At 36.8% G+C, this 18075-nt stretch overlaps 1 protein-coding gene across 3 annotated transcripts in view; it reads right to left on the bottom strand.

Annotated features, from left to right (window-relative positions):
• Positions 1-1124: 1124 nt before the first annotated feature.
• Positions 1125-18075, bottom strand: part of AASDHPPT (aminoadipate-semialdehyde dehydrogenase-phosphopantetheinyl transferase) — a 29927-nt gene continuing 12976 nt past the window's right edge. For all 3 annotated transcript variants that reach the window (XM_017729511.1, XM_017729512.1, XM_017729513.1), the window contains 4 exons: positions 17525-17646; positions 16703-16864; positions 9900-9977; positions 1125-5135 (listed from right to left, as the gene is read on the bottom strand). In XM_017729511.1, the coding sequence (XP_017585000.1) occupies positions 4977-5135; positions 9900-9977; positions 16703-16864; positions 17525-17646 (521 nt within the window). In that variant the 3' untranslated portion in view covers positions 1125-4976. The remainder of the gene's footprint in view (positions 5136-9899; positions 9978-16702; positions 16865-17524; positions 17647-18075) is intronic.

Genomic DNA, 18075 nt, shown 5'->3' with positions numbered 1-18075 from the left:
GACAGCTGTTGCAGCAAAGTACCTCAGATGGATGTGTTAGAGGTCCTGTGGTACCAAAGGCATAGCACAAGGCACACCAACACATATAGAAACAGGATGGAAATGATGCACCAGCTTACTCAGGTGTAATAAAAAAGGGGTAAGTTTGCAATGAAAATATCAGTGCTCATGTGGAATAACTGACTAGACTTGTATGCCTAAGTAAGTTTAGGAGGTAATTACCAAATCCAAAGTGAGACATTTATACAACTTTCAAAGTATGAATGTCAAGAAAACTCTCACACAACCCCTTCAGAGCTTTGCCATTCGTAAGTAGAGCATCACCATTTACCAAAGCTCCATAAGCCCTTCCAAGTTCTGGCATTGCCTATAGGTCCGGCATAGCATCTTAGTTATGCCGGGAACCTTGGTGTTCCTGCCCCAAGCCTGCTCCAGATGTCAAAAGGCATCACTAAATCCCTAGGACAAACCTGACAAGCATCCTGGCAAACCCTGGAAGTACTCTAGGTGTTAGAAAACAGAAGATGCATTTCAATTGAAATACCCATTTTCTTACTGTTTAAATCACTTATAAATATAAAACAGGTTTTCAAATGTTTTAAAGAAAAGTCTTGTGCAAGTAAAAGAGCTTTTTTCTGTATGAAGAAGCTCCTGCTACAACCTAAAGAACCTTTGTGTTCTATGTCCTAATCAAAAAACAAATCTTCAGAAATTTCGTTGCATGTGTAAGCAACACCGGGCATCACTGTAGTCTTGTATTTGAAAATATGCATCTTCCTAAGAGCATTAAGCTTCACACTATGCCAGTTTGGACCACAACCTGAGATACTCACTCCAGCACAAAATACACCAACATTATTTTGTATTTGTCAGAAACTAGGTTGCACATTATAAAATTAAAATTGTGGAAGAAACTAAGTACTGGAGAGCTGGTACTCCAGCTAAGTACTCCACACCTTTGTTTCATGATTCATCCAAAGGATGTCATTAAGAGTGCACAGTTTCGTAGTCCCATATAGCAAAATAGCAAAGGAGTGCTAGACAAGTGTTTCAGTAATCTCACCTATGTCTGGATCTAAATAATAGCAAGATAAAATAATAACCACAAATAGAGAACACAAACACAAAATAGTCCATGTTTTATTGCAGTAAAGAAATTATACCCAATCTTAGAAGAAACAGGATTTATATATAGTGTCTGGCCATAAAAAACTGCATGTACAGCTCAAGAAAATAACGTATTACAAAAGGTGACTTTTTGAAAAAAACAAAACACTTTTAAAATGTTGTCTCTCTTGAAAATTCAGAATTTATTTTCATGCTTATGTTTTCTACAAAGAATGAAGTAATCCAAACTAACCCTATTCTGGAGGATAATGAAGCACATATTAGAATGTTCAAACACCTGCAGAATCAGGCAGCAGTTAAGGCTGACAGTCTCAATTGCTGTTTTAGATGTGGTTGTATCAATTCTGCCAAGAACTACTTATCTGCTTTGTAGAATGTTGCACTCTTGTAAAGCTCCGACAAAAGGCAGTCTATGCTGACTTGCATAACCATCTGTCCAACTTTTTTGCAAATCATCGCCTTATTGCAGTGTCTTGGGTAAAGACGGCTGTTTAAGTTGAGCTGTTTCCTGGATGTTTCCAAGAGCATATGTCTAACAACCATATATACACTACTTCTGTTGCTACATCTCTGATTTCTTGTCTAAGCTAAGCATACTTGATTAACATCAGCGGACTTGATCCCATAAGATAGTAACAATCTACATCTTGTGTAAGTTTACAGACTCTGTAAAAGGCTGAGTGAACTCACATGATCCCTTTTTCAAAGTTACAGATTTTCATATTAGATGGCACCTGCCTCTTGTCACACAGGTGCAAACTGTCTTAAACACAGTTTTACCCCCTGAAGTTCCTAATCCATTTAAGCATTTTTGATCTAAGACACAAAATGTTTTGAACAAGTCCAAACTAAAACATATCTACTCACTTCTGACAGTCTTTTTACTGAAAACCAAAACTTTTAAAATTTATTCTTTGGTCAGAGACTGTTAATACTTTTTCGAAACGCTGTGTTGATATGTCACCTAGGACAGCAGATCTGATCTAAGAATCTAAAATCTAAATCTGAGAATTTGAGAAACAGGGGGGCTGGTCAATCCTGTTCCATAGGGAAAAAGTCTACCCAGCTGCAGCCACTGCTGGGAAAGGCTCATGTGGAAGTATCTAGAAAACAAAACAGATGAAGGAATGGGGCCTGGAGAAGGAAATAAAGGCCCTGAGGCTTCTGGATGTAACTGGAATATTTCTTGCAGACAGAATGACGATGGGAGACAGCAAAGGTCAGCTCACCTGCCCTGGACTGGGCTGACCACTTGACTTGGTGAGGAAAGCTGGAGCTGTTCTAAAATGGCAGAGGGACTCTCTGGCCATTAGGACTGTGTTCCATGGAAATGCAAGTAAGTCAGTGTTATAGCCATGTGTGGATAAAGGGCTCAATTATCTTTTTATCAGCAAAAGGTGTGATGGTGAATTAAAAAATAAATTAGTCTTAGAACTGTGAAATTACATTAGTCTATTTGTACACACTAGCAGCACTTATTTCAGTATGTGCCTCCACAACACAGATACCCCGAAAAACTTTCTTCTGACTTTAAGAAGGATCATTCACATTCACAAGGAGTCAGAACGTCCTGCTGGCCTTTTAGCAGCATGCTTTTAGCTGAAAATTCCATAACCAATCCAGCTGCTCTTTCCCACTGAGGTAAAAGCAAGTGTAACATTCTGTCCATTTGCACTGACATGAAACAACCTGACTCAAGTGGCTCTTCACAAGGCATTACCATCACCTAACCTTACTGCTATGAAGATTAAAAAGGAGATTAATCTTATTTTTCAAATAGTTCAGTATAAATTAAAAAGCGTGGAAAAAATCACAGAGTGAGAAACTGCAGTCTTTTAGACAATTCTGTATGAACCACTCTAAAGTATGATTTTATTTCATGGAAAACCAACCAAAATAAACTCTTACAGGTCTTTCTAATTAGACATAGTCTTGAAAACTATCATATTCCTAGCAAGAAAACCAAGTGCCATTTTATAATTTAACAAAACTGGCTTGTCCTCTACTTACATGCAAGCACAATATTAGAAATAATTTCATAAATACTTTTAAAACTCTTTCCAATGAAAGAAAATTTCTGGTTTGAGACACTGCTTCCATGCAAAAATAAGTAATCTCTAATATGAAATCAATTCTCTCATCCCCCAAAATCTAGATCAGAAATTTCTTTATTCAGCTCACCCCATATTTGTAGCTCAGTTCATCGTCCTAGCAAAAAAGTTGGTAACTTCAAATTGACTGGCAAAGCTGCAATTAATGGGTCCAGTGACTGATTGGCATGTACTGGACCTCTGTGAATTGCAAATTATTTATTTCAAGTTGAATTTCATTTTTATAAAAGACAATCTTGAATACATAACTTAGAATTTGTATATAAAATACTCTGTATTTCTTTTAACTTCAGATTTGAAGTTACCGAACATCTAATTTAACCCCTGTGGAGTCTGGAGGGAAAAGTCATTGCTTCACTGATTTGTAGTTTTGGAGAGAGGAAAAAAAAGGAAAATGCCAAAAATTACAATTAGCATGCAGGATGAGAGAGTCATGGAAATGGAAACAAAAATATTAATCAGCACTGGAAGTAGGAGAGTTTAACAGCATGTTTGAATTCAGAATTATCTACAGCAGACTCCAAAAGCTTGTATAATAATTGTAAAACTCATCCTCTCTCTCAAACTTTTCTTCATCTTTGTAATAAGGCATGGATTCAGTGGTTACTCTACAAGTAGATTCTCCTCTACATGGTGTTCACCAGACTACAGGGTGCAGCCTAGTTGTACACAACCTCAAATTCAATGAAGATCTATATTTAACAGTAGGACAGAAATTAACTCTTTTTGTGAAAAATCATTCTGTTCAGTATGTTTTCTTAAATTTAGATGGACCACATTGTATCTATGATTTCTCAAAAGAAGAGTGAGAGGTAATGGCACAAAACAGGATTTGTTTTGAAAAAGAAGACAAAATATTCTAGATGTGCACTCAAGATCTACAGATCTCCGTAAACCTTCCTTCACTGTCAGGACAGTAAAATATTCTGTCATCAGATGTTACAAGACTATTTGGAAAAAGAGTAAATAGCTTTCTTTTTTTCTTTGGGTTTCCCTCCATGACTGATGCAAATCCAAGCCTAGGAAAATTTAACTGCTGCTTGGCTTGTATCTGTTGCTGAGGGAAAAAATACAAAAAAGAACTGTTAAAAGAAGAATACTAAGTTGCAGGAAACTTTAATTAACAAAGATAAGAAGTGAAAAGACTATAAATATTTGTAAGTTAATTCCCTGTCTCAAACTATTTTTGCACAGATGTAGCTCCCAGACTGCTAAGACTCAGACCTTTTCAGCCTGGCATTACACAAACACCAAGTGTTGCACAAACACTCACACCACACACTAACAGCACAAGAATTTGTACCAATTTTCCTGGATTTATTTGTCCATCTGAGAATAAATGAATAATTTATAAATAGAAAAAGCAGTATCATAATTCAAGCTTCAGCATAAATAAGTATGGAAACACATTTTTATATACTAAACACTTGTTGACTAATAAACAACATTATTGTACAACTGCTTTCTGTTCCTAGCATGGATAATTACTGAAGTGTAAGAACCACAGGCAAGTAGATGCAACAAAGCATGTTGGTTTAGGCTTTTCGTTCAGAATTCTTTCAGTGTCTTCTTTTTAATTCTGATGAAGCATCAATTTTGAAAATGTGAAAATCAGGTTGTCAGCTCAAATAAGGAAAAATATGTTTCATTTACATATGTGCACTTATTCCCATACTTCAAATTAAGCAGAAGAACAGTGTAAGAACTTTGACAAGTTTCTTTTTCTTATACACAGTCTTATCTTGAATGTGAACTCTGTTTCACTGGACTCTCCTGCTTTGAACAAAAATTGTCCCAATATGCAGAATCCTCAGGTGCGACTGGAATACCAGATGCAACTAAATCTTCAAAAGTCAATACTGTAAATTGTGGTTGGTTAGGCTCCATGGACTGTACCTAAAGAAAACACGTATTAGCATAACATGAATTGATAAATATCAATTTTCTTCCTGTAAAATTCTCTGTCCTGTTTAAACTGCGTATTTCTTACTGAAGAAGAAAGAAAACATTCTACATTTGAGACTGATGTCAATTCCCCTACTTTAGGCTATGCAGTAACTATTAGAAGCATGTAACAGGCCACACAGAAAAATAGAGTTTTTCCTTGAAATACAGTTCACAAAACTGATGGAACAAGGGCTATACAATGCTCCAAGTGGGACAGAATGAGTGTTTAAGTCCAGCAAAAAAGAAAAAACCACCATCAAATGAACTGTACTTCATTCTCCAGCAGATATGATTATTTGAGACAATTGTGTGAGAACAGAGGTGTGCCTATTCGTACTCTTTTCAATACCAGTAGTCACTGAGGTTTTGCATGCTTCTCTCAGACTTCAAATGCTACTTAAAAACTAGTGGTCACAATCAACCAGCAATTCCCCATGTTAAATCCACATTAAATGCAGACTGAGATATTAAGAAATGACAGTGTCATGGTCTCCATGTTAGTTTCAGCACTCCAAGAAAAAAATCACATTTCAAAGAAAAAAAAGATTTGGTTTGTTTTTAGGGTGGTTTTTTTTTTTGTTTTTTTTGAGGACACTACTGTGCAGCCTGCTGTATGCCATCTCCAAATGTAATTGTTTCCAGACAGGAGGGCATATAGTACAGCTTGCATGAATTAAACATAAATATAGCTGATTCTTCTAGATGCGCATTTGCTTGAGTGACATATTCTTAGTGTTTAGTATTTCATAAAATTCAGTAGGGCTCCTCTGCAGTGGTGTTCCTTGGAACATCAGACAAACTGAGTCATTTTCGATGAGCCTGTCTTTATGGCAATACAACCCTCTGGTGTATCAGCCACTCCTCCCAGTTCGTTGTCACCAGCAAACCTGCTGAGGGTGCACTGCACCATCATCCAGTTCATTAATGAAGATGTTACACAGGACTGGACCCAGTATTGATCCCTGGGGTACATCACCAGTAACTGGCCTCCAACCAGACTCTGTACCACTATCACCACACCCTGGGCCCAAATGTTCTAGTTTCCAATACACCTCACTGTCTGCTTACCCACCACTCAGCATTTTTCTAGGAGGATCTTATGAGAGACACTGCCAAATTTAGAAGGTACTAAAACATAGGTAGACAGTTACCCACTGCTCTAACCTCATCTACCAGGTGAGTCATTTCATTGCAGAAGTTTACCAAGTTGGTCAAGCATGACTTTCTCTTGGCAAAGCTATGTTGACTAGTCCTGATGATTTCTTTGTCCTTGCTGTGCCTGGAAATGATTTTCAGAATCAGCTGTTCTGCCACCTTTCCAGCAACCAAGGTGAAGCTGTGAGGCCTGTAATTCCCTGGGTCCTCCTTATTGACAATAAGGTGACATTTGTTTTCTTCCAGTCTTTGGGCACTTCGCCCAGTCCCCGTGATCAACCAAAGATTATTGAGAGAAGCCTTGCGCTGCCACCTGTATGCCATAAATATTCATCAACTTACACCCATCCAGTTTGCTTAAGCATTCCCTGACCTAATCCTCTTCCTTCAAGTGCGCATCGCCCTTGCTCCTTTCCTCTTTCATCCCTGCAACCTGGGATTGCTGACAGTCAGTCTTGCTAATAAAGACTGACGCAAAGGTGGCATTCAGCATCTCAGCTTCTTTCAACATTTGTCTTGTTGAGCAAAACCCTTCCCTTTGGCTTCTTTGCACTTACTGAAGTGCTTCTTGCTGCCTCAGAGATTAGTTGTCCATCTGATCACGGATTAAATTCTATTTGGGCTTTAGCTTTTCTAACTTCATCCCTGGATGCTCAGATAATATTTCTGTATTCTTCTCATGTTACCCATTCTTGCTCCCACCCTCTGTATGCTTCCCTTTCTCTGTCCAAGTTTGGCTAGGAGCTCCCTGTTCATCCATGTAGACCCTCTGGCTTTTTTGCCTGACTTCATATGCAGTGAGATGGAACTCTTTTGAGAGTGGAGGAGGTGATCCTTGAATGTTAAGCAGCTTTCTGAGGCTCAATTTTCCTGTGAGGCCATATCCCACAGGACCCCTCTTTGTCCTTTGAGGAGGAGAAAGTTTGCTCTCCTCATGTTAAGGGTTGTGAGCCGTTCTTGCTACCCCAGCATCCTGAACTCCACCATCTCGTGCTCTCGGAGCCCTGCAGCCACACACAGATCTGACTCATCATGTTTATTCCTCATCCTGAGTGCAATGGTGTACAGGCACTTCAGAGGCACTCCAGTGTGTTGAGGTCCAGGAAAAGATTTGGGGAATTTATTCATAATTGTGCCTTGTAGACCCTACATCCAAGTAATGGAGGTGACTCAATCCAAGGTAAATTTTGAGGATTTTGTTATCCCTTCCTGTCACATCAATGAAGGTAGGTCAGTAAATAGGGAAAAAACAAAAATGTCTATTCTCCAGTATTTGAGCAGTAAGCTACTTCTAGGAATAAATACAGAGACAACAAAATAGTTTATGCTGCTTGAAGCAACACAGAAAAACTCTTTGTTGTCAATACAGACTGAAGGCAAAAGAGACTGAGCTGTCTCTCACTTTATGTCCTTACACAATGACATGGTGCTGAGACATTCCTGTTCATTGGACATTTTGGAGATGAGGTAAAGCTGCAGGAATGGTGCCTAGAGCCATGAAAGTGACATCACAGACACATACCAAATAAGCCTCTGAGCTAACAGACGTAGCTTGAACTTCAGCACGTGCTTGTCTGAAGGAAGTGTGTCCTGACTGAATTCACCACAACTCTTGTGAAATTTAGCAAGTGATAGACAGAACATACTTTATATCCTACACAGGATTTATAAAGAATTTTAAACTCAGCCATCTTTTATTGAGACTTGCCTCAGACAAATGTCTAGATCTAGGTTAAGAGCACAGATAAATGTTCTGTTTCTTCAAGCATATAGCAGTCACTAGCATTTTGATAAGGCTCTTGACACTAGAGATTTTTAATTACAGTAAATTGACAAAACAATCGGTCTTTCCTGGGAATTGCAGGTACATGCTATCATTTTGTGAAGAAAGCTGAAAATAGATGTTCTGCAAGCAGGCCATAATGAATTACTCCTGTGATTGCAGAGAGGGAACAGACACAAACACTGACATCCTGAAACAACTGGGTAACATTTACACACACATTAAGCTACAATGAACAACTTTTTCTTTCAACATATCCAGCAATAAATAGAATCCTTCTTATGGTTCTTTTACTAAGAGAGAAGGCAACATTCATTTCCTCCATGTTCCTGTTAGAAGGCAGCCTAAAAAGGCACGGTGCAATAGTACATAAATTTTCACTTAATTTCCTTACTGGGGAGTCTCAGAATGCTCTCTTGTCCTGCTTAAAATGACCTTTCTTCATTGAATTGAGATAATGAAATTTAGGTAATCATAAATTTAGTCAGTGGACAAGTAAGCCTTTGAGACTCCTCTTGATTCCAAGACTTTTCATCATAACCTTTGATATCACAGAAAGAATAGTCATGATAAGTTTAAGGTATGTGACCATGATGGTGAAGGTCAATACTTAAAAATCCTGGATTTCTGCCGAATACTTAGGTAATTGTCCTTTGAAATAACGTCCACCTTCTTTTCACCTCAGACTTACAGTTATCAGTATTCCTGTCAGAAGGATAATATGCAACCCCACCAGGAACTTAAGTATGTCCTGTCAAACAGAATGCATGTAATTTCTTAAAAAATATTTGTCCGCTGATTTATCACAGTAAATCCTCAAAGGCAGTTTAATACCTCTTTTCTCAGTCTAACCAATACTAGTTAAAAGGCCTGCTTCCCTTTTTTATCCATGAACATAGACTTTGTTACCATGATAGACAAGTGTGCATTATCACTTTCCTGCTTTTATCCATTCCTGTAACTAATTTTTTTTTTCTAGTTCCTGGTAAAATCTTTGTATCTAAATTACAGAAGACAACTAACCCATTTTCTCGTGAGCAACTAGAACACCAGAGAAAGATCCGGCAATTTGTCACGCTCTCCTTTGCTGACTGTCTGGCTGTTTTGGCTACAACTTGCCAGTCTGCCCCTCCCTTAAATTTGACTTCTATTGCTATTTTCATGACTGAGGTCTTTTTTAAATTACACAGAAAATCCTGAAAAGCTTTTAAGTAGCTTTGCTCTTTCTCTCAATAGAGACACCACATGGAACGAAGACTAACACTGCTGTTCTTCCCATCTGTTGGTTGTTGCTGCTTGTCTCAGGGGTTATCTTGTCGTAATGGTATTTGAGCGATGGATCTGCTCTGGGATATATACACTGACAGTCCCCCACTAAAATCAGCTTGGTGAGGTGTCATACAAGTTTAGCAGTCCAGATTGGTTCACTGTTTCCATTTCCCTCTGTGAAAACCATCTTTCCCACATGAGTACTAGCAGGCTGTGACAAAAATCACTTAATCTTCTCTTGAATGAACACACTGAATACATGCATTACAGACTTGACATTATCTGCTGCGGTCCTCTGAAACTATTTCTCCTTCCCAGATTTTTCCTGAAATAGGCATAAGAGAACTAGGGGAAACAGTTCAGTAATACTGCTTGGTTCTGTTCAATACTGTGCCTAAGGTAAGTCTTCTTCTTGGCCCTATACATGAGATAACACACTTTCAGCTACACCATAAGTTTACATTCAAGTGATCACCAAGACGTGAAACTATTTCACAATTTCTTACATCAGAATTATTCTGTACAAATCCCTCCTGTTTCCCAAGCGCCACTGCAACATGATGATGGTCATCCAAGCGGGTTTCCTAGTAAAGATGAAAAATGGCAATGTAAATGCATTTTCTTTACTCTGTTTTTGGAGTACAGACTATATAAATACTTAGAATATGGTTCATAACAATAGCAGAGCATAATTTAAAATACTTTAAAATAATGACATTCAAAAAGCAATAGTACTTTTTAGGAGTTTTGTTGGAGAGCTCAATGATGCAGATACATTAAAATGTTCACAGGGCTGAGGACTGGTTACTACAGGTTACCATCACCTTATCCATTTGTAGATATTTCCATTCAAGTTTGTCACCCGAGCTTTCCTTTACCAGTCCCTTTTAAGTCCCAAGCTACATAACCCATCTAGCTATCCTTTTCCAGTGAGATGAACTGTGAACTTCTGGAAGGTATTCTGAAAAACAGCATCCGTGTAAACTTAAACCAATGACTCTCTCTCCCTTCTTGGCTTCCCACAGCATGCGAGACCCCAACTTTAAACTCCTGACACAGCAGTCTGAGAACTGTGATGTGTAAATATGAATCAATATTTTTAGACTTATAACTATATATTTAGTAATATAGTTTTTACCTATTTATTAGGTTTTTTTTGAAAATGTTTTCTTCTAGAAAGGCTAAGAATTCATCCTAAACAATTTCAGGAAAAAGAACCCCAGTATATAAAATATACTGTTTCAGAATAATGCTTATTCTATAGCCAAGCCATAATTTCATTGACTTTAAAAAATATATATATAAAGGGAGGAAATACATTTTTCCCTGCTTCTTTATCCAAAAGTTTTCACTTAATTTATGCACACTTTTTAAAGTAGAAATCAAGAACACCAAGAATGTTACCTAGGAAAGTGATCAATTTCAATATTGCCATTAATCTGAAGATCAGAAAATCATTGGGATATTATCCTTGGATGTAAGACTGAATCTCCAATTTTGGCTTCCTTGGGAAATATTCTAATGGCAGTATATCATAATATAAAGAAAGCACCATGATCTCCTCCTATTTCCTCTGACAGGTTGTTGGTTCCCTTGTTTTTCTCCCCTTTTAATCTACGCAAAACGATGTCTTTTAGAACAATGGTGTCAGTCCACATCAGGCGTCTCTATAGTCCATCTAATATACAGACTTTTCAAAGACTTCAGTTGCTAGGATACCATTTCAGTGATTCCCAAACAGCCATGTAAATACATTAAAAAAAAAAAAAAATTGCCAAGCTGCTCAGCTGAGATCTACTCAGCCCAGCTCAGCCAAGGCAGCAGCTGCTCCATTCATGTGTAGCACCAGTTCAACTGTAAAACTGGGGGACTTTTCTGGCAAACGTGGGTGCCTTGGTGGAGAGGTGCTGGTGAGGAAATAGAACTGTGCTTTTACTTTGATCTCTTCAGCACCAAAACTGTGCCTATTTGACAGCTTTAGCAGTCAGAATTTCATAACCCTCACCTACTTCAAAAAAACCCTATCAAGCTCATGTTGTCATACCTTTCTGCAAAGTGCTAGGAAGAAAATGAATATTTCAATTCTGTCTAGATTAAGAAAAATATTTAATATAAGAAACACTAACAAACCTACAGCATAAGCAATACTTTACATGACTGCAAGAGCTATAAATGTATTTCCTATTAAGTATTTTACTGGGTTTTCCTCTCCTTTACTAGAGTACAAAACTGAAAATTAGTCAAGCATAAAGAATGCTACCTCAGAGATAAACACTTGTACTCAGTGTGCACATTTCTGTAACTTCCTCAAAAATAAGAAAGACTATGAATATTAGATGCTTGATCAGGTGTTGCTAAACCATTTCTATAGTTCTGGGGTGGAGTGTTTTGTGTTTTTCTAGATGGAAAAATTACTACATCCCAATTTTAATTACTTCATTTTCCACCCTTCTTTCCTTTTTTTTTGCATTTTCCAAGAGGTCAAAGACATATCAGAACAGAGAGCACAGTACAGCACATTCAGCAGTGGCTTACACCTGTAATCAGAAGTCTGCAAACAGCTTTAAGCACAGAATTTTCTTTTTGTGAAGTCAACTTATATTACTACTTGTTTGTGCAACTAAAAACATATTATAGGTAGTATTTTACATACTGTTAGCAAAATATTTTTTCAGTTCAAAGCTGCATTTAACAGGCAGTGACTGTTTAAATAGACCTTCCCTGCAGAGACCCTGCCCAATGAACGAAAAAGGTTCCATTTCATTTATTTCATGTATCCTCTGTGATCACAAAAGAGTTTTCAGCATCTTACAATAAAACATAACAAACTATGCCCTTCACCTATCTTTGCTGTTTCAGAGCAATGTAAATCCAAATGAAATACAGAAAGGAACATCTTTCCTGGCCTTTACTAGTGGCCAGCAAAACTTTATGCTATGGAATTAATGAAACATAGTGAAACTATAAAAAACAGTGGATCAACTTGCTTCCCATGAGATATCGCTATACCAGCTTATAAAATTAATATTTTAAATGGCAATAGATGATTAAACAAAAAGAGGACAATCATACAGAATTCCTTCAAGGTAAAGAGTTTGTTTTGTTAAGATTCCTCTCTAAAAACCAGAAAACATGGAATGGACCAAAATTTGTTTTTACCTGCACAGAACGAAAGCCTTACTAGAGCACACAGAGATTTACAATGATTGCATTTCAAAGACTCAGCAGAATGATGTGTCTGGAATTCAAATCATTACAAATTCACTCAACAACAGACGGCTTATGAGGAAACTGTACCTTCCCAGCCAGCAGAATTGATTGATGAGTGAATCCAGTTGGATTAGCTAGTCTTAGAAATATGTTTCTATTCTTATTTATTCCTAGCAATGCAACAGGATTAACTTCTCTTACTGAAGGTGAAAGATGCCAACTACAGTTGCACACCAGCAATTACTAAATATGTTTCAAATTGACCCAGCTAATCTCTCTTTGAAATTCATGTTCTGGAAGTAATCTACTTGCATATAAACATATCAAGCAAATATTTGTTGTGAAAAAAATGCAAAAAATTATTTGTGCAACAGTAGTCCTGCTAGGTGATTCTTAATCCCAGACTGAAGTTTAGGATAAATCATATGCTTCCTTTATAAAATAGTTGTATCCAAAATTGAGGTAGATACCAAAACAGAAATATCATATGTCTCATTTAAGATTCTTTAATACTGATTGCAGTAAGTGCTATCCAGTTATTCTTCCTGATCAGCTGTACACAACTGGGACCAATAAAAAAGGGTCATGAATACATTTAACATTTTGCAAATCGGTAACTAGGAATTTTTTTCCATAGAGTCACAGAACAGCTTACATTGGAAGGGACCTCAAAAATCATCTCATTCCAACTCCCTTGCCTTGGACATGGACATGTTCCACTAGACCACCTAGCGCAAGGCTCCATCCAATCTGGCCCTCCAAGGATGGGCCATCCACAAGTTCTCTGGGAAACCTGTTCCTGTGCCAATATATGTTCCAGTGTCAATATATTTTTCCATATAAAAGATCTACTACAAATCTATCTTATAAACTTATGTTGATCTCTTTAAGTGACAGAACTTGTCATAACTGTCTTCAGTCAACTTCTTTTTTTTTAACTAAAATTAACTACTACTTCACTCTCGTCGTAGTTGAACATAGTAGGCAGCTCATACCACACAGCCTGCTCACTGGCAGGGCACTATGAGACACTGGAGTCCTTGACTTTGTTTCAGTGTGTTATCAGCACTATTCTCATCCTAAATTCAAAACACAGCACTATGACAGCTACTAAGAAGAAAATTAACTGTACTGGAGATGAAACTAGGACAATTACCCAAGTTTATTTTCTTCAAAGGAAATAAATGGAGCATATAGAATTACCCATAATGATCATCATCATCAAGACTCCATCCTAAATCAACACCCTGACAAAATGCTGTTATCACTCTTCACTGGGCTAGCTGTCTTTTAGTTATTACTAAACAAAGCCACCTTTTTAAAATGAGGAAAGTGTGCACTATCTATATGAATAAAGCATATTCAACACATATAGCAGACATATCTTAAAATTAAATTGATGCTTTTAAATGAAGCCTTCTTTTCCTCCAACTCCTGAAACAGCTGAAGGGAATCTGTGTAGCAATCTCTAGAGTACTGTATGAAAACAAGACCCTAAAGCTAAATCCTTCCATCAAGATCAAACAAGAAGAGGCTGCTTCTGAGCAACTTCCTTCCATTCAAGCCAGAAAACAGGGCGAGTGAAGGAGGGCAAAGATGCTCCAAGCAAAACTGAACCCTTGGTGAAAGGACAACAAACAGCCAACTACATAACAAAGTAGTTAATTCAGTATTTACAATCAAATAAGAGAAATGTTTTTGCACTGTTCACAGAAAATTCTGTCACCAGTTAGAATTGGCTTTGCTCTGACTGTGAACAGTTACAGGGGGTCTGAATATTGTCAACTTTGATTTGTTCTGACTCATTAGTATTCCTCTTGACCTTTTCGTCATGACAAGTATTAGGTGGATCTTTCACTGGTTTTTATGAATTTAAAGTTGTCTTTTTCATATTACAAGATACTTTCTGAAGGCGATTTCAGAATATTTTGTGTAATTTAAATGGATAAAATCTCCTTTAATTCTCCCTTCTAGTTTTATTAAATTAGGTTTTCTTTAAAACTGAAATGAGACAAAATATGTGATAATTGAATTTTACACAGTCTTGCTCTCTTTGATCATCTCCTTTCACTAAGATATAGGCAGTTCTGAAAAGTAAAAGTGAAGTCATTATATTTTTTTCTTTGATAGAAAAAGCTCCCTCAAGCAAACTTAGCACAACAGGGAACCTAAGAGAAAGACTATCAGTAACATGCAGTCTTACAGGTGACTTAATGTCTGCTCTTGGGTGACTCTTTCAGATCTCTCAAAATCGGTGTTTTCAACTAAAAAGTTATTTTAAAAATCTGATGAAACAAAAAAAGATTTTTTTAAGTAAGAAAACAAACGCAAAATTAAAAGAAACTTGGGAAGAGATAGAAAAGTAAAGCGATGCTTAATTTTAGACTCTCCAGAGATCGGTAACTGAAAAACATTTTATTTTATTTTAATGAATGTTAATATTTAAATGAAATTATATGCCAATTGAACTTGTATTTAAAGGAAACTTGATATTAAGTTCTTTCTTTGAAATACTAGAATCTGCCCTATTATAATGCTGCACTCCTAGGAAGCAGGAGGGCAAGCGTGCAAGTGGAGACATTCCTCAGACAAGAATTGCATGAACCTTCTGGCAGCAATTACCAAGTAATAAGGAAAATTCAAAGAATTAGAAAGCATTTAAGTATTACAAGGAGCTATCTACATCATCATCTTCAGGCTGTTCCTGTCAATCAACCACAGGCACGTCAAAGACCAAAACTGGGAGTTCCAGAATTCATTTAAGAGAGGTAGATGTTCCCTTGGCCATGGTACACTGCAGTTATACAGAAAGCATTCTGGTACCAGATGTGCCACAGGCTTTCCCAATAACTTCTTTTGCCAGTGTAACTCCAACTAGTGAATTTCATGACATACTGATATTGCCATACTATACAGAAATTGAGTAAGAGGGCTGATTTAGTATGCATAGACTTGTAAAATAACACAAAACCAGAAGTGGATAGGTATGCTGAATGGAATGAACTGTGAAGGTACAAACTTGTACTCTGAAGTTAAATATTACTGGAACATTCATTCTTTCATACCACATGCACAGGGTACATGTAGCTTGTATACTAAAGAACATAAGCATACAGCAGAAATCTGTCATTTAGACAGCTCTATTGGAACAGCTCTCTCCAACAATATAGGTATTTTCAAAATGAAAATACGTATTTGAAACTGAATAATCTTATTGAAAAGCGCACTTGACAGTTTGTTCCATTTTTTGCCCTGTTTAAAGTGGTTGAATGAACATACCTCTGGGGGGTAGAGAAATGGGATTATAATTTAATTTTTTTTTAAAGCTTGTTTTTTTAGGTAATTAAATAATTTGAGATTATTGTGAATCAGAATCATTTAGGCTGGAAAACACCTTTAAGACCAGCAAGTCCAACTGTTAACCCAGCACTGCCATGAAATGAAACTGATAATTTCTTACCAAATCTGAAAGGATAGATGTTTTAGTGATAAGCCCCAATAACTTTGAAGAAGGAAAACAAAAGCCCAAACTCCAAGACTCAGTTAGACTACTGAGGCCAAACTAATCTTCCATTAAGCAATTTTTTTCATCTGTCCATTCCCAGAGACAGCAGCTAATTCACACTCACAAAAACACACATTTCTTGTGTGGACAAGAAGTTCCAAAGGAGCTGAAGACACCTCCTCCATTTCGGACATCTAACATAAACACTAACGGGGTTAGTTAATCACTAGTCCCACTCTAGACCAACTGATGAAGAACTTTAAAATCTTAGTCCTGTTCAAGAAATCAGGTCCAAATATATTTCTGTGAACTTCCTGCATACCTTAGGACGACTTTCTCAGAGTGCAGGAAATATATTCCAGAAACAGTAAAAATATAAATATACATTATAAAGAATGTATCTATGGGGTGTTCATGCAATCATCAAAAATACTTTAAAATGCTGCAGATTTATATCCTAAATTTTGAATAATCTAGGCTCAGTGGGGTTATACAGAACAAAGGTATGAAACTGCACTTAAAAAAAAAATCAAATATGCAATGCAACCATAAGGAGTTGAGACTGCTTATCACTAGTGAAAACATATTCTTTACCTCAAATGTCCACTCCTCTTCTTTTTCTCCATCTAGAAGCATTTTTGTCTCCTTATACACCTTCCCTATTTCCAGTTGCAATGGAGACACATTAAATTCAATTCGTTGCAAGTTAAAGCCAATTCCAACTCCAATAGCCTTTAAGAAGCTTTCCTTTAAGGCCTAGAAGACACAATAAAGGTATTTTATTTATACTGGCTGTTTTCAAACAGTTCTATAAACATTACTTCTGAGTACACATTGTAGACAAAATAAATTTAAGACTCATACTACTGTAAATGTGAGAAAAAGCTATCAGCATTGTATTTACCCAGCCTAACTTGCTGCATTAAATGCAAATGAAATTACTCAATGGCACATACAGATATGAACCCTTTACCTTTTTCTGGCTATGTGTTTAAAGGTAGTAATAAATCCTACTCTACTATGGTTATCAAAATTATTCTGATATTAAAATAATCATTGAAATCTTAAGCCCAAGAATATCTTCACATGAAATGGTATCAGGTAGCACGAGGGAAGTTTAGACTGGATAATGGGAGAAACTTCTTCATCAAATGGCTTTTTAAGCAGTGGAACAGGCTGCCTAGGGAAGTGGTTGAGTCACAAACCCGGAAATTCTTTAAAATACGGGTAGAGATGGTGCTTAGGGACATAGTTTAGTGGTGGGTTTGATGATCTTAGATGTCTTTTCCAATCTAAACCATTCTATGATTCTATGCAACTACAAAATGATTACATTTTTACTATAATGAAAATAATAAAATATATCAGAAAAGAATGTGCACATTTGCAGACTTTAAACAGGAAAAGAAGTATTACCCAGTGCCGATAAAACATATCCAGCTGCATCCATTCATTACTCATAGACTTGATTACATCCCACTCCGCTTCAGTAAACTGTCGCTTCATTATGTGAAAGAAATTTGGAATTGAGCTACTACCTATAAATCAGACAGAGATATTTACAGAAATTTTAACAGAATAGTAATAATAAGCAAATGGATTACTTCACATTATTGCTCTAGAAAAATCTCATAAGAACAAAAATTTATGAACCAACTCTGCTCCACAATTTGAATTTATACAGCCTCAAAGCAGTGAGCTCATGACTGTTCAGGACACAGTGTTTCCAGCATTCTCTAAAAGGCAAAGCACTTAACCAATGCTGATTTTATATAAATATAAAAAAATTGTATTCTACTACTGAAGTAGCATATACAGTCTCTGGCATCTGACAGCTTGATCTAGTAACATTTTATAAAACAGCATGCTGTTTGTCAAAATTTATCAAGCTATTCTGCCTCCTGCCCTTGGATTCTGGGATACAAAAGAAACACTTTTTTTAAGCACTTGTAGAAGCATAGTCTTCC

This window comes from Corvus brachyrhynchos, unplaced genomic scaffold, assembly GCF_000691975.1.
Source record: "Corvus brachyrhynchos isolate BGI_N302 unplaced genomic scaffold, ASM69197v1 scaffold253, whole genome shotgun sequence".
In the NCBI taxonomy this organism is placed as follows: domain Eukaryota; kingdom Metazoa; phylum Chordata; class Aves; order Passeriformes; family Corvidae; genus Corvus; species Corvus brachyrhynchos.
The sequence above is the reverse complement of the archived record's forward strand: the minus strand, read 5'-3'. Positions and strand labels throughout refer to the sequence as shown.